At 31.0% G+C, this 24,501-nt stretch overlaps 2 protein-coding genes across 3 annotated transcripts in view; one reads left to right on the forward strand and one right to left on the reverse strand.

The window, feature by feature from the left end:
• Positions 1–23,551, reverse strand: part of LOC148303758 (dynein light chain roadblock-type 2-like) — a 124,871-nt gene extending 101,320 nt beyond the window's left edge. The window contains exon 1 of the mRNA XM_088269398.1: positions 23,544–23,551. Coding sequence (XP_088125524.1) covers positions 23,544–23,546 — 3 coding nt within the window. The 5' untranslated portion in view covers positions 23,547–23,551. The remainder of the gene's footprint in view (positions 1–23,543) is intronic.
• Positions 8,602–24,501, forward strand: part of Rhp (GTP-Rho-binding protein rhophilin) — a 164,967-nt gene continuing 149,067 nt past the window's right edge. For both annotated transcript variants that reach the window (XM_088269383.1, XM_088269384.1), the window contains exon 1: positions 8,602–8,964. The gene's annotated coding sequence lies outside the window, so the exon portion shown is untranslated. The remainder of the gene's footprint in view (positions 8,965–24,501) is intronic.

Here is a 24,501-nt window from a genome sequence, read left to right on the forward strand (position 1 = left end):
TAAAAAAACATGATTTTTCAGGGGAACATTTTTAAAGTTTAAAAATATAATACAATGTATTAAAAGTAAATATCAAGCCGATTGTAGAACTTTTTACTGTGCAACAGATCTTTTTAGGTAAAGCCTGAAGGTTTTTTTCTACATTTGAAAAATATTTAGCATAAATAAATATATAATTAAACTATACCTTTTCTTCAAAATGCAAAAACAACACTTTCTGCCCTGTAGCGGGTAAATTTTAAGTTAAAAATATGCCGCTTTTGCTGGGATATAGTACATTTTCTGGGCATTCCGAAAATATGCGCAACTGAAAATTGACGATTTTTGATTTATGACGTTCTTGAAAGGAGTGAGCGATATGATAAAACGAAAAGTGTGTTTGCTTAGAATGGATAATTATGTGTGATTAGCTAGTAAATTAATATGAAAAATCACTAGACTATCGGTAGCATTCTTATTAAAATATGTAGAGAAATAAGGGATATATCAAGGTATTTTTATATAACGAAAAATGTGCGTTCGCATACGTCATCGAATTTCCGTCATCGAACGTTTTATGACGTCATATGGTTTATTATCTTTGGTTTAAAGAGCTGTAATAGTAGTAGTGTGGATTGTTTGTTTACTACTACACTACCATTTGTGTTATACAAATATTAGGGGAGGGGGTGGGAGGGTGGACCATAGACATCAACAAAGAGAGCCGCCAATAACTAAGCAATGTTACCAATATTAAAATAACTCCATCGTTTCTGTGACGTCATTCATTGCCAACTTACGAAAATAACGTTTTATCGAAGGCGAAATGTGATCTTCAGTCTTTGAACGTTTTGTCAAATTTTTCTTTTCAAAATGTTCGGGGTTCCATAAATATAACTATAAAATTATCAATCTGTTTTTTTTTAATTCTTAATTTAAGTTATTGTTGATAGAATGGTGAATTTTACAGTGAATAAAGTGGTCACTCAAACCAGCCAATGATATTCACGCCTTCATATTCTTCATCTAGATGACATTTTCAATTGCGGAAAATCTGTGTTGAAAAGTCGAATGGCGAGCATATTGTCCTCTCAGGATCTTTAAAAACTATGCTTCTCTGTTATTTTTTAACATCTCATCAAAGATGAAGAAGAATATGGAAGTCTGGGCATTTACGGGGCTGACGACCGTCATCGGCTGGTTTAAGTGATCACTTTACACACGTGTAACATTCACCAATTCTACCCATTATTGACAACCACACTACTCAAATTCTTGGAAGCTCTATATATATGAACCAATTTAGAAACCTTGTTCTTGAATCACTAGAACTTCACTAGAGACATCTATTGGTGGGATGTAAAGAAGCTTTTTACTAAGCAGAAACTCTTATATTATCCTTCTCTACATTGTATGTATGTTCATACTAGAATCAACATCACACACACATACCCTCTTACACACATTTTCTCTCATAAACACGTGTTTATTTGCTAGATCTAAACTAAATATTTTGTACTAATCTTTATGTTCCTGTGTTTAACTATAATTGGCTTGTTGAATGTATATCTTTTAAGGTTTTTTTTTACATATCGCTCACTCCTTTCAAGAACGTCATAAATAAAAAATCGACAATTTTCAGTTGTGCATGTTTTCGGAATGCCCAGAAAATGTACTGTATCCCAGCAAAAGCGGCATATTTTTAACTTAATATTTACCCGCTACAGGGCAGAAAGTGTTGTTTTTGCATTTTGAAGAAAAGGTTTTGTTTAATTATTTTTTTAAACATACTAAATATTTTTCAAATGGAGAAAAAACCTTCAGGTTTAACCTAAAAAGATCTGTTGCACAGTAAAAAGTTCAATAAGTGGCTTGATATTTATTTTTAATACACTATTATATTTTTAAACTTTAAAAACGTTCTCCTGAAAAATCAAGTTTTTTGATTTATGACGTTCTTGAAAGGAGTGAGCGATGTGTTGCTGTTGAAAAAAGTCAATAAAAAAATATTGGAATATTGATAAAAATATTTCATTTTCGAAGAGTTCTAAGCAGTTTTTTTTTGCACCAAATTCGTAAAACGTCGACTTCCGGTACGGAAACATGGCGGCCGGAACCGACCGCAGCAGCAAGGCTTCCCGCCAACTGCAACTTGTGTGTGCGTTGATTCGTTTAATTATTTATAGCCAGCAGCTAGCCACGCGCTACGACCAAGTACCTACCCAATGTACCTACCTTTGTCTTTGAAGGTGTCGTCAACTATTTATGATATAAAAGTATGTTTATCGATTGATACCGGGTACACTTGTACAATGCTTTAAACTTTTACTAAACTAGACGTAAACTTTTAGCAATTTTAAGATTTTGAGCACACACATACGCACATTTTACCTCAAAGCTTCTAAAAGTTTTTTTAGAAGCTTTGAGGTAAAGTTTGTGTTCAAAATATTAAATTTGCTAAAAGTTTAGGTCTAGTTTAGTAAAAGTTTAAAGCAGTGTAGTAGTGTACACCGTTTGATTCCAAATAAAATTTATTTATTTATTTAAATTTTACGTACAAAAAAATAAGTACATTGGCTAAAAAGCAATATCTTCCAACCAACCAAAATTCGAAGTATGTAAAAATTTGTGAGGGAGAAACAGCGATCAATTTTCGCAATATTTTGAGGGCAAAACAACTCTCACTTTTCGATTTTTTTCGAATTCGACAAGAACCTTTCATCTTCAGGGATAGACATATACATCCCTGAAGATGACAAGGCTCTTGCCGAAACCGGTAAGAGAAAATACAAAAAATAAAAATGGTTAAAAACACTGTTTTGGTTTTATTTTATAAAGTTTTGTAAAATGTGTCACCAAAGCATATTATCTGCAAGAAACATTGAAGAAAAAATATGTATGATTTATTATGTATGTTTTATTATAAAATATGTATGATTTTATGATTTATTATAAAATATGCATGGTAAAAATATTATTGATTTATTTATTTTTCAAAACATAAAACATAATAATAATAAAAAAAACCCTTACCGCACCCCAATGGTGCATAGGGCACTGCTTCATATAAACGCAGTGTTATCTCGATCAATTACACATGGAGGAAAGGTGATCAGCCCTCCACTTCAGGTACCAGTCCAGTGTAATATTAAATAAATATTAGAGTGAAAAAATCACTTATATTTATTGAACCCCCCTGGGAAACGAAGCCGGGACCTCCAGAACGGTAGCCGAGCTGACCATTACACTACGGAGGCGGACAAAACATAATAAAAAACATGATACATACATAAGTCATATATATATATAATATTCCCGGTGAGTAATTTCTATTTCTGATTTTGGGACATGGGATTAAGGTTAACAAGACTGGAACACAAATAATAAAGTAACAAAAAATATTGTTTTTAAATAACCAAAACTAATACATAGCAAAATACAAAAAAAAAGAACAATTTACGGAAGATATTTAAATTAAGCAAATGAGATACTAAAAGAAATAAGAAAACTTATTTATTTTTTTACAAAAATGTTAATAAAATTAGTATATAACCACTCACCGAGATTTTTACGTCTACCGGTTTCGAGACGTACCCGTCTCTTCGTCAGGACAATCACTAACACAGCATGCAAACAATACTACCCTTCACCACCATAGCACCATTTACACACTCAAAACTACACAAAATGTCTAACACATGCGATTTTTGGTCGACCCGAAGACCAACATGAAAAAAAATAAAATAAGAAAATATAAAAAAAATTGAGTGAAAACAAAATAAGGAAATATGACTAAACACTACATATAAATCTTTCCATGAAGTATTTTTTCAGATCAAGTGAGTGTTTTTGCCTAGAATTTTCACTCATGAAGAAATTATAGTAACTTTAAACATGTCCACCTCCGTAGCGTAATGGTCAGCACGCTCGGCTACCGTTCCGGAGGTCCCGGGTTCGATTCCCAAGGGGGGTAAAATAAATGTAAGTGATTTTTTCACTGTAATATTTATTCAAAATTACCATGGACTGGTACCTGAAGCGGAGGGCTGATCACCTTTCCTTCATCCATAAACGATCAAGATAACACTGTGTTTATATGACACAGTGCCCTATGCACCATTGGGGTGCGGATAAGTGTTTTATTATTATTTTTATTAAACATGAAGAGTAAATCCACTCACGAGTAGGCATGGGCTATGAAACTTAAAAGTTAAAGCCTGAGTAGGGACATGATAAACTGTGTTGCATAAGCCGTAGCTAGATTTCAGAGTCACTTGGACGTTAGGCAATTAAAAAAACAGATAATTTAATTTACAATTTTTTTTATGTAAAAAAAACCCGTTGACAACTACTGAAGCAACTGTTCTTGTAAGTTTTCAGCCATAAAGGGATGCTACCAAGTCAAGGAACCCCTTGCACTATGAATACCAATTAACAAAGTATATTTTACAATACGAGTATTATTATTCAATTCAGCGACAATGAATATGAGACATAAGAGCATATAAAGATGTAAACGATTATCTATATTATTTATTTATTTATTTCAAAACATATTACATACAACGCTCACTCCTTTCAACAACGTCATATATCAAAAATCGTTAATTTTCAGTTTTGCATGTTTTTGGAATGCCCAGAAAATGTAGGTACTATATCCCAGCAAAAGCGGCATATTTTTAACTTAATATTTACCCCCTACAGGGCAGAAAGTGTTGTTTTTGAATTTTGAAGAAAAGGTATCGTTTTATTTTTTTTTTAAATGTACTTAATATTTTTCAAATGGTGAAAAAATATTCAGGTTTTACCTAAAAAGATCTGTTGCATAGTAAAAAGTTCAATAAGTGGATTGATATTTATTTTTAATACATTTTATTTTATTTTTTAACTTTGAAACAATCTCCTGAGAAATCTTTTTTTATATAAGTATATATGACGTTGTTGAAAGGAGTGAATGACATATGTTGGCAAAAAGCATCATTTTAAGTTAACCATGAACTCTTTTATCTCAAAACTACTGTTTTTAACTTGCGGCTATTTGCCTTTGCACGTTAGACCTAATAAGGCATATTAATGCCTTTTTCTATGTACTTTTCAACTCGAGGTCATAGTTTAAAGCCGACTGAGAACACGCGCTGTTGGCAGTAAAAATATCGCGCGTGGAGTTATGCTGTTGCGAAACTTGGTCCACAACTCGAGAAAGTGCAGATATGTGATTACGAAACTCTAGCGAATGGAGATATTGATACTGGGTACCTATTTTGAGTACCTACTCAATCATTTGTGTATGTGTAATATGTAATGTGTTATGTGTAATGAAGGCTGTTACAAGAGGCAAACGTCCTATTTTTAAACTATAATTATTTTATAATCAAAATTATAATTTAAAATTATATTATAATTACCGTACAAATCCACTCACGAGTAGGGCATAGGCTATGAAACTTATAAAGTTGAAGCCTGAGTAGGGACATGATAATCGGTGTTGCATAAGCCGTAGATATCAGTGTCACTTGGACGTTAGGTAATTAAAAAAAAAGAGTAGTGTGGTTGTCAATAATGGGTAAAATTGGTGAATGTTACGCGTGTGTAAAGTGATCACTTAAACCAGCCTATGACGGTCGTCAGACCTGTAAATGCCCAGACTTCCATATTCATCTTCATCTTTGATGAGCTGTCAAAAAATAATGAGAAAAGTACCCTTAAATTTTATATATAGAAACCACCTGACAACACTTGACGCAGTGCCCTATGCACCACCGGGGTCAAAGTTCCAGGAAAGATGGCTGTTTGCTGCGTATAGAGCAGGTGACCCTTGCTATAGCCACTCCGCGACCCGAGAAGCGAGGATTTGAGTAAAATACCTGTGTGTGTATATATGACCCCAACAATGGTATTTGTACATGTTAGGTTTGTATGCATGTGTAGAGCAGTTGCAGGTACCTCGCAGGTAGAATTAAGTCCACTTAATACCTATTGTGGCCCATGTGTAACCTTAGGGCCCCATCACATCGGACTGCTTTTTTGTAATACAAAAATATCTGTATTTTGTTTTATTTTATCGCTCACTTCTTTCAAGAACGTCCATAAATCGAAAAACTGTATTTTTCAGGAGAACGTTTTTAAAGTTTAAAAATATAACACAATGTATTGAAAATAAATATCAAGTCACTTATTGAACTTTTTACTGTGCAACAGATATTTTTAGGTAAAACCTTACGGTTTTTTTCTCGTGTTGAAAATATTTAGCATATTCAAAAAAATAATTAAGCAATACCTTTTCTTCAAAATGCAAAAACAACACTTTTTGCCCTGTAGGGGGTAAATATTAAGATAAAAATTTGCCTCTTTTGCTGGGATGTAGTACAATTTCTGGGCATACCGAAAACATTGACGATTTTTAATTTATGACGTTCTTGAAAGGAGTGACCGATATGTCAAGGTCTTCACCAAAACGTTACATTTCCATTATAAATGATTTCAAGTAATCAGGAATTCTAACTTGTAAAATTGTTACGTTTTGGTGCGATTTAATGATTTCATATTGGTTTAACACAGGATTGGTCACGTTTTGTTGCAACTTTAATTAAAATTTCGATAGAATACAGTAAACAGAACAGATTTGCATTAAAAGGATTTTTTATTGTAGGTAATATTAGAAATGTAACTTTTTGTTAGGACTTCCAAATATTATACTTAACAAAGTTCATTTTTGTTTTATAAAGTAGTATTATTTATAAATTGCAATTAACAAATTTAAAAAAAAAAATCAAGCGCAAACCTTGTTTGTAACCACTTTTTCATTTTAATTACATTTTTTTCAACCGGTTTTAACAAATCCTTTGTCTTGTTCGGGGATGGATACTTCATTCCTTCATGTGGAAACCATTTTAAAATATAAAAATTGTTAAATTATCCTTAAGATTCCTAAAAAGGGATCCTTAAGATTCTAAAATAATTTTAGAATTGTTTTTTTTTGTTAAATACAACACCAGCAGTTCCAACACAATTAAAAATATCTGGAAAATAAATATTTCAATAACCTCCTTAAGAATATTAAGTAAAAAAGATGCAAGATATTAAACTACTTTTTTTTATTAAAAAAATATCAGAATTCTATCATTAATTAAGTACAAACAATAAACAATGAAGTCCTTCTACAAACACAAGAAATTAGTCTCTTTATTGGAGAGGAACAGCGTAACTAGTATAAGATATTTTGTAACTAGAAATGTCTACATAATGAATTAAATAGTTTTTATTGAAACAATATTAAATAGTAAATATATGAATATAAATATATATATATATATATATATATATATATATATATATATATATATATATATATATATATAGCGTGCTGACCATTACGCTACGGAGGCGGACTAAATATATATATATATATATATATATATATATATATATATATATATATATATATATATATATATATATATATATATATATATATATATATATATATAATGAGTCAATATATTTTTGGAGCAGATCGATGACAGATAAATATCACTGACAATTCCACGATAAAATTGACGAAACTAGTCTGATTATTGATAAATATTATAAACAGTATTGCTGATAAAATAGAAAAATTATGATGCGGAGAAATTCCGAGAAGTTTGATTGATTATTCGATTAGCTTTTATTCATAAATCTCGTATCTTTGAAATAAATCCATACTCGGTATTCTTAGGACTGGCCTTCATCCGAATGACATATTTTTCACCCATGAAATCAATTCATTATTTTTATCATCATTATTTGAGGCGGGATAATCGATGGTCCGCAATATAATTTTCTTTGGACCCAGGTAAAATTTGACTTAATTGAAGTTTTTTGTTTGTTAAAAACGCCGTTCTTGTAGTGAAATAATTAGTTTTTCTTCGAAATAAATATATGGTTTTGAAAAGAAAAAAAGTTTTTTGAATGGTAAGGAGAAAGGAGGAAAAAAATCTCTTTTCTCCTGTATTTTTTTTGGAATATTTTGAGTATCTAAATTTTTGATCACAAATTCTGGATTTCGCTCTACTTATAAGTCACCTCTATGTGAATTATGAGTTTATTATTATTTAATTAAATAAATAAAAATAAGGAACAGTTCCCACCCCTCTTCATCCTTCAAAGCCCTAAGGCCACAACTCTAAAATTTAGATTAGTAATTACTGAGTAAAACTTAAAATTAAAATCCAAAAATCCAGACTTAGCTTCATAATATAGTGTTTCAAAATAATGCGGAATGCATTGAACACGTGTCGCAATAGATTTAAAAAAAGGTATTTACCAAGTAAAACTTAAATGAAAAATGTATAGATAAGACCACATAGTGCCGAATCAATTAATGAAAGAATTATTTTTTATTTTTTATTAATTTATCATTTTATTCCATACAATTAATGCCAAATCTATAATTAAAATACAAGTAAACGGCTTGATTTACGCTGATTCACAATGTGTTCATTTTACGCCGATTTTATTTACGCCGGCGTTCCTTTGGAACAGAATCCCGGCGTAAAACGACGGTTACCTGTACACACCTGTGTGCATCGGGCTTAATTAGGACTGGCAAATGCAGTATTCAGTGTGTTTTCAACCGTCACCAGTCGACCGCGGATATTCGAAGTGCGTGGTTGTGTCGACGGCTTTGCTTTCGCTAGTTTACGTTAAATTATCGCGACTGCCAGCGGATCGATCAAACAGTCAGTGCGTTTTCCGATAATTCCAGTAAATTTCCTCATATTCGTGGGAATCATCGCTGTAAATTAAAGAAAACCTCGACGTATTGTTGTAACGTTGTTGGGAATTTTGTACGTCAGTGCGACGCATTTCTGTTCATATCAGTTGGTGTTTGGAAAAGTTTTGAAGTGATTTTTAGTTCGTGTTGGTCGTGAAGTGAGTCATGTGAAACCTTTAAATGTCACGATTATTCTCCGATTGTGGTATTTTGAACCCCTTGATTCTCAGGTAATTTTTACTTTCATCGTGATATTTTGAAAACAATTTCAGGTATGAAATATCATACAAATATGAGGTATAAATATGTCGACGTTTCATTGGGAACATTTGAATATTGGGTGACATTTATTTTAATTTGATAATTATAAAATGCCTTAATGATACTTCAAGATATTAAATTTTTTTTTTTTTTTTTTTTTTTTTTTTTACATCTCACCAATAGATGTCTCTAGTGAAGTTCTAGTGATTCATGAACAAGGTTTCTAAATTGGTTCATATATATAGAACTTCCAAGAGTTTGAGTAGTGTGGTTGTCAATAATGGGTGGAATTGGTGAATGTTACACGTGTGTAAAGTGATCACTCAAACCAGCCTATGACGGTCATAAGCCCCGTAAATGCCCAGACTTCCATATTCTTCTTCATCTTTGATGAGATGTCAAAAAATAATATGAAAATAACTCCTGTAATTGGAGATAATCCAGATTTTGTGAACAAGTATTTGGACACACTCAAAATGTTGTAAAAAAATATTTAAGGTACTTTAATATCTAAAAATCCTACTTTTTACATTCATTGGGAACTTTTGAAACCTTGAATTTTTGGTGATATTTAGATTAACATAATTTTGAATGTACTAATATATGAGATATTTTTACCGTGTTTATGATATTCGAAAAACCTTAATTCTCGTTTAATTTTTACTTTCATCGTGATGTTTTGAAACCAATTTTATGTATATTAAATTGTATGTCAACGTTTCATTGGGAACTTTTTAATATTGGGTGATATATAATTTTTAATAAAACAATTAAATATTTGATACTGCTGTGTTTATGATATTCAAAAAACCTTAATTTTCATGTAATTTTTACTTACATTCTTATATTTTGGAACTAATATCAGGTCAACTATTCATTGTGAACTTTTGAAACCTTGAAATATTGTGGGTGACATCTAATTTTATGATAACACTGAAATCGCTCACTCCTTTCAAGAACGTCATAAATCAAAAAACTTGATTTTTCAAGAGAACGTTTTTAAAGTTTAAAAATATAATACAATGTTTTAAAAATAAATATCAAGCCAAATATTAAACTTTTTACTGTGCAACAGATCTTTTAGGTATAATCTGAAGGTATTTTCTCCATTTGAAAAATATTTAGTACATTTAAAAAAATAATTAAACATTACCTTTTCTTCAAAATGCAAAAACAACACTTTCTACCCTGTAGCAGTAAATATTAAGTTAAAAATATGCGGCTTTTGCTGGGATATAGTACATTTTCTGGGCATTCCGAAAACATGCACAACTGAAAATTGACGATTTATGATATATGACGTTGTTGAAAGGAGTGAGCGATGTATGTAATATGTTTTGAAATAAATAAATAAATAATACAAATAATCGTTTACAACTTTATATGCTCTTATTTCTCATATTAATGGATGCTGAATTGAATAATAATACTAGTATTGTAAAATATACTTAGTTAATTGGTATTCATAGTGCAAAATACGCACAACTGAAAATTGTCAATTTTTGATTTATGACGTTCTTGAAAGGAGTGAGCGAAATGTCCGATAGTTTACGTTCGTGATATCCGAAATACCCTATTTCTCGTTTAATTTTTACTTTCATCGTGATGTTTTGAAATCAACTTCATATACTTGTCAACCTGGGAACTTAGAAAGAAGCTTTGAAATATTGGGTGACATTTACTTTGATATGATTACACTTAAATATCTGATAGTTTTACTGTGTTCATGATATATTAAAAATTAATTCTCAGGTATGTATTACTCTCATCGTTATTCTCTCAATTTTTACTACATCTCGTCTCATTTACTTTACCGTATTTGTGATATTTGAAAAACCATAATTCTCAGATAATTTTTACATTAAAAAATAAGGTGACATTTAATTCAATGTCATCACATTTAGTGTCATCACACTAAAATATTTGATACTTTTACTGTGTTAATGATATTTGAAAAACCGTTATTCTCAGGTAACTTTTACTTTCGTTCTGATATTTTAAACCAATCTCAGGTATCTCCTCAACCCTTTACCGGATTTGATCGTATCACATGCGTTATTACCATGCTTTCTTACCAAAATTTCTAAAAAAACACTTATAAAATACTCGATATATACACCAGTATTAAAACTCCATATTAAATTAAATGTCACCCAATATTTTAAGGTTTTAATTTTATTTATATTTTCGATGTGTCTTTTAGAAATATTATTTCATTTTTTTATAACCCTTATCCGCACTTAATGGTGCATAGGGCACTGCATCAAATTGACGCAGTGTTATCTTGATCATTACTTACATGAAGGCAAGGTGATCACTCTTGCTCTTCAGGAACCAGTCCAGGGTAATATTAAATAAAATATTAGAGTGTTAAATCACTAATATTTATTTTCACCTCCCCCCCTGGGAATCGAACCCGGGACCTCTAGCACGGTAGCTAAACACGCTGACCATTACACCACGGAGGCGGACAAAGTTATTTCATTTAACGTTACAATATTTAATTCTTAATTTTGAAATGCCTGGCTATAATACATATAATACATTTCTAAGAAATGGTCAATTTTTCCGATATGACAAAACGTCGTGTCGGAATATTAATATAATGGTATTTTCCTATTATATTATTATTTCTTCTTAATCCCATTGTATTTTCATCGGGTTTTAAAATCCCATTGTGATACTTCACAGGAAATACATATAGCTTCGGCTCAAACGACAAAACGGCCATCTCCGATTACAATTTGCATAGAAAAAATATAAAAAAATTAAATAAACTGTATTATTTTGATATGAGATTTTTTAAATTATTGTTTTAACATGGTAGGCAGAGAGAATAGAACGCCTCACCACTGTATTTGAAAATATTCTTCGCCTCTTACGCATTTCGCCCACTCCTTTCAAGAACGTCATAAATCAAAAAACTTGATATTTCAGGAGAACGTTTTTAAAGTTTAAAAATATAATACAATGTATTAAAAATAAATATCAAGCCACTTATTGAACTTTTTACTGTGTAACAGATCTTTTTAGGTAAAGCCTGAAGATTTTTTCTCCATTTGAAAAATATTTAGTTTATTTCAAAAAATAATGAAGCAATACATTGTCTTCAAAATGCAAAAACAACACTTTCTGCCATGTAGTGGGTAAATATTAAGTTAAAAATATGCCGCTTTCGCTGGGATATAGTAAATTTTCTGGGCATTCCGAAAACATGCACAACTGAAAATTGTCGATTTTTGATTTATGACGTTCTTGAAAGGAGTGAGCGATTTGTGCAACTTCTCATACACACGCGCCGATTATGCGACTTCTTACCTGACCATTTTCAAGTGTGTAAAATACCTGATTATGCTGTCACAGAGGAAGACAGTGAAAAACTTTTCACTGTCTTCCTCTGCGACTTTTCTTACTTAATTCGCGTCATAAGTTCGTTTTGTCGCTATTTCCTTACTCGTTCGTTCCACGTGTCCAAACCATCTCAACGCACTTCTTAATTTTAAATTAATTTAGTACTATCTGCCCACTGATTGCAAACGGCTATATATGGTATCAAACGTTTTGATCAATATCACTAGTCCGTTTTTGGTCGGTTGGAAGATATTGCTTTTTAGCAATAAGCCCGCCAATGTACTTTTTGTTTTCTGTACATGAAGTTTAAATAAATAAATAAATAAATTTTATCGGTAATGCTTGCATGTTTTTTTTCATTTTTTTTTTATTTCCATATAATATTTTATTTAATTTATTTAGCATCTATTGAATTAACGAGGTTTTCCCCGTACAACGATATAGCTATAAGTATTTTTTTATTTAAAAAAATGTGAGCAGCTAAAATATTTTCGTAATGACGATTATAATGGGTTAAATACTTTATCATGCCAAGATTTTGCCGGTATTCCCCTGCTTCTATAACCAACTACATTCGCCTCATAAATTTGTTTCACTATTATTTCTTCGCTCGGCTACCGTTCTGGAGGTCCCGGGTTCGATTCCCAAGGGGGTAAAAATAAATATAAGTGATATTTTCACTGTAATATTTATTCAATATTACCATGAACTGGTACCTGAAGCGGAGGGCTGATCACCCTTCCTTTATGTGTAAACGATCAAGATAACACTGCGTTTATATGACACAATGCCCTATGCACCATTGGAGTGCGGATAAGGGTTTTATTATATATTATTATTATTATTTCTTCACTCATTCGATTTACATGCCCAAACCATCTCAACACACCTTCCTTAATTTTATCTATTGTATAATGCTTATCACAGCCTTGCATTCCTTCCTTATATCACCGTTCGAACATCTAACATCATCGAACATCATACATCGTTTTACCGCACATTAGCCTGAGAGATCGCATTTCTACAGCATTCGGTCGCCTTTTGTAATACCGTATTTACATTAAAATTAAATGTTATAATTCTAGCTAATTAAAGTAAAAGTATGTGTAATTAACAATAAGGTTATTAAAAACTAGTCACAAAGTTTCGCTTCGGTAATCGCGGATTATCATATTAGGTATTTTTCATTCACTTTATGGTACTTAACTAACTAACCAACCATCATTCCGCTTTCCCGAAGGGGTAGGCAGAGAGAATAGAACGCCTCACAAATTTGTCTTTGCAAAAAATCTTCGCCTCTTCCAGATTCATGCATCTCCTCATACATACCCGTCGATTATTCCGACTCCTGGCATGCTCGCTTTCAAGTATTTGACATACTTGATCATGCAAAGTTTTCATCGGTCTCTCTCTGCTTCTATTTTAAATGACGTTTAATTCATATGCGAACACACACACGAAGCGACGTGAGAATTTTACATATATGATATGTGTAAGAGTTGCAAAATTTTGAGTAGGGCGATTGTTTATAATATTTAACATTTTTCACATCGCAAAAAATATGAAAAATAATATGGAACTTGGTCATTTGCAAGGCTTACGACCGTCAAAGGCTAGTTTAAGTGATCACTTTACACACTTGCAATATTCACCAATTCTACCTCTAATCTATGTTGTCATAAAAAAAAAAAAAAAAAAAAAAAAATATATATATATATATATATATATATATATATATATATATATATATATATATATATATATATATATATATATATATATATATATATATATATATATATATATATATATATATATATATATATATATATATATATATATATATATATATATATATATATATATATATATATATATATATATATATATATATATATATATATATATATATATATATATATAACTAAATAAATTGGAAGTAATCCTGATTTTTTAACAATAATTTAGACACACTTAAAATGTTGTTAAGAAATTAACTGGTCAAATTATAAGCTAAAATAATAAAATGAAAATGATATTATCTAGCGTTTCTAATGTATGTGATTATAATCCAATTTCAGACCTTACATACAAATGAAAGAGAAAAAATGAGTTTCTGCTCAATAAAATAGCTTATTCATCTAACCAATAGATGTCTCTAGTTAAATCCTAAGTAATTAAAGTACAATGTTTCAAAATTGGATTATATATACTTATAGAACTTCCAAGAATTTGAGTATTGTGGTTGTCAATGGGTAGAATTGGTGAATGTTACACGTGTGTTAAGTGATCACTTTCAACCAAGCCTATAACCAGACTTCCACATTTTTCTTCATCTATGTTGATACGAAGTCAAAAAAATTATGTAAAAATAACTTCTGATTGGAAATAATCCACATTTCACCCACTCCTTTCAAGAACGTCATAAATCAAAATTCGTAAATTTTCAGTTGTGTATGTTTTTGGAATGCCCAGAAAATGTACTATATCCCAGAAAAAGAGGCATATTTTTAACTTAATATTTACCCGCTACAGGGCAGAAAGTGTTGTTTTTGCATTTTGAAGAAATTGTATCTTTTTCCATGGTATGGTATTTTTAAATATTTTTCAAATGGAGAAAAAACCTTCAGGTTTTAAACCTCTATGTATCGTTTTTAAAGGGACCTATTAAAATAAACTACGAATGCGGGAAAACAATGAATGCGGGATTAAGAGGTCAATACGCAAAAGGCATATTTTTAACTTAATATTTACCCGCTACAGGGCAGAAAATGTTGTTTTTGCATTTTGAAGAAAAGGTATTGTTTAATTATTTTTTAAAATTTATTAAACATTTTTCAAATGGAGAAAAAACCTTCAGGTTTTACCTAAAAAGATCTGTTGCACAGTAAAAAGTTCAATAAGTGGCTTGATATCTATTTTTACTACGTTGTGTTATATTTTAAACTTTAAAAACGTTCTCCTGAAAAATCAAGTTTTTTTAAATATGACGTTCTTGAAAGGAGTAAGCGATTTGTGAACAAGTGTTAGGACACATGCAAAATTTTGTGTTATATGTACAAAAAGATTATTTTTGTATTAATTTTGTGTTTACTTCTGAGATGACGCTGTTAGTACCTCGTCGTGGGATCATGCTATTTCAGATGAAGGTTAAGAACAAATTTGATAATCTAACTGGGTAGGTACTTAGTTTTTTTGTTAATTTATATGCAAAACAGTAATAAATTGATCTCGGTGGGCAGTTGATATCAGAATTTGAACTCCTACACTGCGAACAAAACGATTTCAATCATAATTGAATGCAAATTTGAAAAAATATGTGTCGTAAAAACTGTGTTTAATAGGATATTGCTTGATATTAATAGTTAGTACCTACTTACTACTTTATACTTACTTATAACCCTTATCCGTACCCAATGGTGCATAGGGCACTGGATATAATTAACGCAGTGTAATCTTGAACGTGTAATTTTGTCCGCCTCCGTAGTGTAATGGTCAGCACGCTCGGCTACCGTTCTGGACGACCCGGGTTCGATTCCCAGGGGGGGTAAGAATAAATATGAGTGATTTTTTCGCTGTAATATTTATTCAATACTACCCTGGACTGGTACTTGAAGCGGAGGGCTGATCACCTTTCCTTCATGTGTAAACGATCCACTGCATTTATTTGACGCAGTGCCCTATGCACCATTGGGGTGCGGATAAGGGTTTTATTATTATTATTATTAATCTTGAACGTTACTTACATGAAGGCAAAGTGATAACTCTTGCGCTTCAGGATCCAGTCCAGGGTAATATTAAATAAATATTACTGTGTAAAATTACTAATGTTTATTTTAACTCCCCCTCCCTGGGAATCGAACCCGGGACCTCCAGCGCGGTAGCTAAACTCGCTGACCATTACACCACGGAGGCGGAAATCAAAGACAATGAAATATCAATCATGTAATAATTTCAGCACTGACATAACACAATGTTTCGAGTGTGTCTAAATACATGTTCACAAATCTGGATTATCTCCAATTAAGAGATACATTTTTGACAACATATATGGAAGTCTGGGCATTTACAGAACTTAAGACCTGGCTTTAAGTGATCACTTTACACACGTGTAACATTCACCAACAATTCACCATGATTGACAACCACACTACTCAAATTCTTGGAACTTCAAGTTATATGGTCCAATTTCGAAACATAGTGCTTGAATCACTAGAATTTCACTAGAGACATCTATTGGCGAGATAAGATAAAAATCATTTAATATTACCACCATTCGAACTTGCGACCTCCAGCACAGTTGCCAAATGCACTAACCACGACACTATGAAGGCGGATAGAATACAGTTAGACTTTTCATATTATTTGTGCACACTGTTAACATATAATAATAAATCCACGATGTTTTTTGTAATGTAAAATTTTGCTATTGAAAATGTCAATAATGGTTTCCTTCTATGGATATCTTTCAAAATGATCTGTCTATGGAAAAAATGCATTGTATACAATCAGTGGCGTGCCTAGAGTTAACCAGTAAGGCAAACGAATTATTTTTCACATTCGTGAATATATGATGTACCTATAATTTCTTCACCTCATATCGCTCACTCCTTTCAAGAACGTCATAAATCAAAAAACTTGATTTTTCAGGAGAACGTTTTTAAAGTTTAAAAATATAACATGATGTTTTGAAAATAAATATCAAGCCACTTATTGAACTTTTTACTGTGCAACAGATCATTTTAGATAAAACCTGAAGGTTTTTTCTCCATTTGAAAAATATTAAGTATGCTTAAAAAATAATTAAACAATACCTTTTCTTCAAAATGCAAAAACAACATTTTCTGTCCTGTAGCGGGTAAATATTAAGTTAAAAATATGCCGCTTTTGCTGGGATATGGTACATTTTCTGGGCATTCCGAAAACATGCACAACTGAAAATTGACGATTTTTGATTTATGACGTTCTTGAAAGGAGTGAGCGATATCATTCCCAGTATAGTAAGCACCCAGAAAGTATTATAAATATAAACAATGTATTGTAATCATTGTAAAAATAAGTACGTATTATTATGTGTATGTATTACATGTAACTTTTGTAAGGTACATGTAACTTTGAATAAAGAAAATGTTCACTATAATAAAATATCTTCCCCAGATATCAACCATCACCAATAAGTACCATCGCCATATAATGGCATGCATAGTGTTTAATAATCATAAGCGAGCGATAATTGAAAAACAGTCATACATTAATTATGTATTTTTAATCATTTGGTCTAGATTTAGTCATTTTTATTTGGAGTTGTTTGGCAAGCCGGGCTTTTGGGCTTCTAGGGAAGTACCGCCACTGTATATAATATACACCAGTCATAGGTTGACAGAGATGAAATGAGAAACTGCCAAATGTATTAAACGCAAAATAATGGATCTTTGTCAGACGGGAGGAATATCTAATTTAACATACTCAACCTATAAAGGATTGTATTAGACTCGTGCAGTGTGTATAACAGCCGATATAATTAATATTTTTGTTTATAATTTTCTTTTGGAAAATTCGCCTTCGAAAAAACGTTATTTTCGTAAGTTGGCAATGAATGACGTCACAGAAACGATGGAGTTATTTTAGTGTTGGTGTCATTGCCGAATTATTGGCAGCTCTATTTGTTGTAGTCTATGGTCATTTTCGAACACTGTTTAAATGAAATAGTAATATTTAACAAGTAAAACTTAGATTAAAAATTGAAAAAATTACCGACAAGCGACTGCGGAATCAATTAATTAAATATTATATAAATTAACGAGTATATAGGAATAATAAATGACATTCGTACACTTTGCTCACATATTGCTCACTCCTTTCAAGAACGTCATAAATCAAAAAACTTTATTTTTCAGGAGAACGTTTTTAAAGTTTAAAAATATAATACAATGTATTAAAAATAAATATCAAGCCACTTATTAAACTTTTTTACTGTGCAAAAGATCTTTTTAGGTAAAACCTGAAGGTTTTTTCTCCATTTGAAAAATATTAAGTATTTTTAAAAAAATAATTAAACATTACCTTTTCTTCAAAATGAAAAAACAACACTTTCTGCCCTGTAGCGGGAAAATGTTAAGTTAAAAATATGCCTCTTTTGCTGGGATAAAGTACCTTTTCTGGGCATTCCGAAAACATGCACAACTGAAAAATGACGATTTTTGATTTATGACGTTCTTGAAAGGAGTGAGCGATATATCAAATACATTTTTTTTTGTTTGTTTGTAATTCATGACAATAAAGCTTTAAACGCTATTTGCATTTTTGCTCATTCAATTTCAAGTTTTGATTAAGGCCCATCATTCGTTAAATCGCATTCATCGCTCCGATGACAACCGGAGAGGTCACATGTCTCTTCCCGCCCAATTAAAAAAAAACTATTAGGATATATTTTTTGTTTCTTAGAATATACATAAAAACTTATAAATATAAATATTTAAAAATTATTAAAGAAAACACTTATTTTTATACCACTTGAGTTTATTTATGACTTCTACTTTCGGAAGGTAAGCATCAAAAATAAATATTTTTACATATTTTTTTTAACTCCTAACCTTTGAACTGCTTTTTTCTTTTTAAAACCATAGAATTATTTCGAATAAAATCTTTTCTTTAAATGAAAAAACCGTGTTTTGAAATGTTACCTGGATTTAGAAAAAAATAAGTTGCGACTTTACGAATGCTGGGCCTAAAAAACCTCTCATTTATACGAATAAGCAACTAAATCACTTTTAACTTCAGATCGTTGTACCACTTTTGCAATAACCTAATGACTATATTGAAAAGTGAGAAGCTTACTATGTTCTCTGCGCATCCATAGAAAAGGTCCATCTGCCGTTTCGAAAGTTCAAACGATTGTCTTCGTAATTTATTTCCCGCAATTACGGCCATTTCTGATGACAAATGGTTCTGATGATAATGAGAAGTTAATGGTTAAATGATATGGGACTCTTGCTAGCAGACATGGGTGCTTTGCAAATAATGGAATATTAATATGGACTTAGAATAATGTATGGAAGAAAAGAGTGAAGTTAGTGACAGAAGGATGAGAGTAGACTGAATGCAGTCGAAATGCGATCTCCCAGTGCGGCAAAACCATGTATGGTAGATGTTCCAATGGCATTTGGCTGGTTTATTTATTTATTTTTCAAAATATATTACATACATAAGTCTTATATATATATATATATATATATATATATATATATATATATATATATATATATATATATATATATATATATATATATATATATATATATATATATATATATATATATATATATATATATATATATATATAATATATATATATATATATATATATATATATATATATATATATATATATATATATATATATATATATATATATATATTATATTCCCGATGAGTAATTTCTATTTCTCATTTTGGGACATGAAATTAAGGTTAACAAGACTGGAACACAAATAATAAAGTTACAAAAAAGATTTTGGAAAAATAACCAAAACTAATACATGGCAAAATATAAAAAACAATAAACAGGTATAATAACCCATGTCTTCTAGCAAGAGTCCCAAATCATTTAACCATTAACTTCTCCTAACATTATCATGTTATCTTGAATTCTTTGGTCTTCCACTAGAATTCTTTCGAGGAAAATCCACAGTGATTATCTGGTCCACAACATGATCAAGTTCTGTTCGTGCTCATACCATCTCAATTGCATTTCCTCACCTTAATATATCGCTCACTCCTTTCAACAACGTCATATATCAAAAAATTAGATTTTTCAGGAGATCGTTTTTAAAGTTTAAAGATATAATAAAATGTATTAAACATAAATATCAAGCCACTTATTGAACTTTTTTGCTGCGCAACAGATCTTTTTAGGTTAAACCTGAATGTTATTTCTCCATTTGAAAAATATTTAGTTTATTTAAAAAATAATTAAACAATACCTTTTCTTCAAAATGCAAAAACAACACTTTCTGCCCTGTAGCGGGTAAATATTAAGTCAAAAATATGCCTCTTTTGCTGTGATATAGTATTTTGAAAACGTGCAAAACTGAAAATTTTTGATGTTGTTCAAAGGAGTGAGCGATATGTCTGTGTACCTTATTTTTGATGGCAACAATCCTTGTAAATACAAAAAATACCAAACATTGTTTTGTCAATATCGTGAAGGTTGAATGTGTTGTTATACGTTAAACGCAAACAAAAAACTCGTTGGTATTTGGACAGAGTTTTGCGAGCCTAATCCAACCCGTAAAAAACCTATTAGGTATTCAAATATGTTTTAAGTATGCTTTTTGTAAACACTGTCAATGTTTTTTATTTGGCAGATTCGCGCAGGGTTTTAAATGTTAATATATACAAACTTCGTATCAATTACATACCGCGTTAAAATTAGATGTTTTGTGATACATTTGATATTCAGGGTCGACGCGTGTAATATATTGTTAAATATATGTATTTATATATATATATATATATATATATATATATATATATATATATATATATATATATATATATATATATATATATATATATATATATATATATATATATATATATATATATATATATAGGATGAAAGTAGACTGAATGCAGTCGAAATGCGATCTCTCAGAAGAATGTGCGACAAAACGATGTATGATAGATGTACGAATAGTGAAATAAGGAAGGAATGCAAAGCTGAGATAAGCACTATCGATAAAATTAAGAAAGGTGTGTTGAGATGGCTTGGACATGTAGAACGAATGAGTGAGGAAAGAACGGTAAAACAAATTTATAAGGCGAATGTTAGCGGGAAAAGAAGCAGAGGAAGACCGAGAAAAACATGGCACGATCAGGTATGCCAAATACTTGAAAGTGGTCAGGTTAGGAGTCGTAACAATCGGCGGGTATGTATGAGGAGATGCATGAACGTGGAAGAGACGAAGAATGTTTGCAAGGACAGAGTGGTGTGGCGCTCTATTCTCTCTGCCTACCCCTGCGGGGAAGCGGCGTGATGGTTAGTTAGTTTATATATATATATATATATATATATATATATATATATATATATATATATATATATATATATATATATATATATATATATATATATATATATATATATATATATATATATATATATATATATATATATATATATATATATATATATATATATATTATGGAAAAACTTTGGGACTGGCAGATGATTTCGTATATTTATTGTAACTGCAGACAGTTGGTAGAATTCCATATTGAATTGTTGGGTAATATATCCAAAATAAAACAAGGTTTTTGTTGGATTGAATTCTACATTTATTTATGTATATCTTAATAAGTGACGCGTTTCGTCTTCTTAGGACATTATCAAACACTCTAATGTGTTTGATAATGTCCTAAGAAGACGAAACGCGTCACGTATTAAGATATACATAAATAAATGTCGAATTCAATCCAACAAAAACCTTGTTTTATTTTGGATATATTACCCAACGATTTCGTATGTTTTCTGGGGATTAAAAGATTGATAATGAAAAAAAAAGAGAGAGAGAATGCTGGGAACAGAGTGAATAGTGCACTGAATTTAGTTATAGATAGTCAAACTCTATCAGCAACTCTGTCCGCCTCCGTAGTGTAATGGTCAGCACGCTCGGCTACCGTTCTGGAGGTCCCGGGTTCGATACCCAAGGGGGGTAATTAAATACAAGTGATTTTTTCACTGTAACATTTATTCAATATTACCATGGACTGGTACCTGAAGCGGAGGGCTGATCACCTTTCCTTCATGTGTAAACGATCAAGATAACACTGCGTTAATATGACACAGTGCCCTATGCACCATTGGGGTGCGGATAAGGGCTTTATTATTATTACTATCAGCAAAAGCTTAACTGACAGTACCTACACAACAGAGTCCTGCTTCCAACCATAATGTTTGGAAGTGAAGCATGGGAATAAGATGGACTTAAGTAGACTGAATGCAGTCGAAATGCCTTCTCTCAGACGAATGTGCGGTAAAACGTTGTAAAATAGATGTTCGAATTGTAATGGTAGTAGAACAACTAGAGGAGAAAAAAAACTTTGCATTATCGAATATTTCAAATACTTTAAAGTGTACAGGTCAGGAGTCGGAATAATCGACGAGAATGCATGAATGTGAATGAAGCGAAGAATGTTTGCAAAGTAAGATTGGTGTGGCGTTCTATCATCTGCCTACCCCTGCGGAGAAGCGGCGTGATGATGGTTAGTTAGTCAGCTAGTTTTTTTGTGATAATTGTAGATACGATGCAATTTTCCAATACAACTTAAACTGAAGGTGTGTTCTCACATGGTATGCACTTCACATGTGATAAATACATGTGCGTATCGATTAGCATCCATAGTAAGTGGCAATCCGAAGGCCATAGCGATGATATATCGTCCGAGTGACGTCACCGGCACTATGGATCGATGGCGGATAATGGCAGCCGATGGTGATGGCTGCCAGGAGACCATAGTGCGAGAGGTGTCTGGAAATACCGCGGAAAGGTTACGCGTTGTACCGCGCGGATTGTATGGTATTATATGTACGGCGACACCGCTATCCGCGGAACAGGTTTGAGGTATGCGTTTTATAATAAAGATTACAGAGATGAACTGGAACTAGAAAAATAAACGAGAAGCGATGATCCAAAAACATAAATAAATAAAATTATCATATTTTATTAAAATTAAACACTTGAATATACCACATTAATGAGTTTTATTTATACATACGACTAGTTTCGAAAACTTACAGATGTTTTCATCTTCTGGTACAAATTAAAACTAACAAACAAAAAATATATTTAGGTATATATTAGGTGTATATACAAACCCCCCTCCCTATATTTATTAACCTATATATACACCTAAATATATTTTTCGTTTGTTAGTTTTAATTTGTACCAGAGGATGAAAACATCTGTCGTTTTCGAAACTAGTCGTATATATAAATAAAATTCATTAAAGTGGATTATTGAAGTGTTTAATTTTAATAAAATAATTAATGCCGAGTCAATAAATAATAAAATTATCATATACACAAGCAATGAAAAGTAAAAAAAAAAATATAATTTGGAAGATTTAAAAATAAAAAAGCAGTTAAACAGAACATAAATATAATCAGTAATCAAATAAATGTAAGTCAAAGTCACATTTTTAATATTTTTCCTCTAAAATTAAACCCAGCCTAAAACCACAATTACCCCCTTCACCGCTCCTACCCCACTTAAAACACAACTACCCCGACCCCTATTCTTGTCGAAACCCAATAATTTGTTCACTGTTTCTTTTATATGTCTGTTTAGTTATAAAACAAACCCTGGTGAGGGCAATACGTTGTTGCCGTAACTAGGTTTTTAATTTTTTTTAAAGTGAGTGGATAAAAAAACAGTCTTTTTATTTTTCCAAATAATATACACATTACAATGATCCACAAAGTTAATGCTTTAAATGTTCAAAATATCAAAATATCAAATTAATACGTCTATTATATTACCCACACGTTAAAGTTAAACATACATATTACAACATTTTGAGTGCGTCCAAATACTTGTTCACAAAATCTGGATTATCTCCAACGAGCTCCATTTTGTGCACAAGTATTGGACACACTCAAAATGTTGTGAATAAATTATCTGGTCAAATTATAAGCTTAAATAATAAAAATGAATTTATTATTAGATTAAAACCAATATTTTTAGCTTTTCCACTTTTTTATTTGACCAGCGACCGGGTTTCGTCGTTACCGACATCATCAGACTGGTGAGAGGCTTTACAAATTTGTATGTTATATATAAAAGAAGGCATTATCAACTCCTGCCTTCTTTTATATATAACATACAAATTTGTAAAGCCTCTCACCAGTCTGATGATGTCGGTAACGACGAAACCCGGTCGCTGGTCAAATAAAAAAGTGGAAAAGCTAAAAATATTGGTTTTAATCTAATAATAAATTAAAAATGCAATTCCATCACGAAGTGTCAGTGGATAATATAAATCTAATAAAAATGAAAGTGGTATTTTCTGGCGTTTCTCATGTGTGTGATTATAATCCAGGATTCGGATCTCATATACTAATATAAAAGTTTCTGCTTAATTAAAAGCTTCTT

This window comes from Brachycentrus maculatus, unplaced genomic scaffold (genome assembly GCF_059751285.1).
Source record: "Brachycentrus maculatus isolate JH-2025_06_01 unplaced genomic scaffold, ASM5975128v1 h1tg000349l, whole genome shotgun sequence".
Classification (NCBI taxonomy): Eukaryota; Metazoa; Arthropoda; class Insecta; order Trichoptera; family Brachycentridae; genus Brachycentrus; species Brachycentrus maculatus.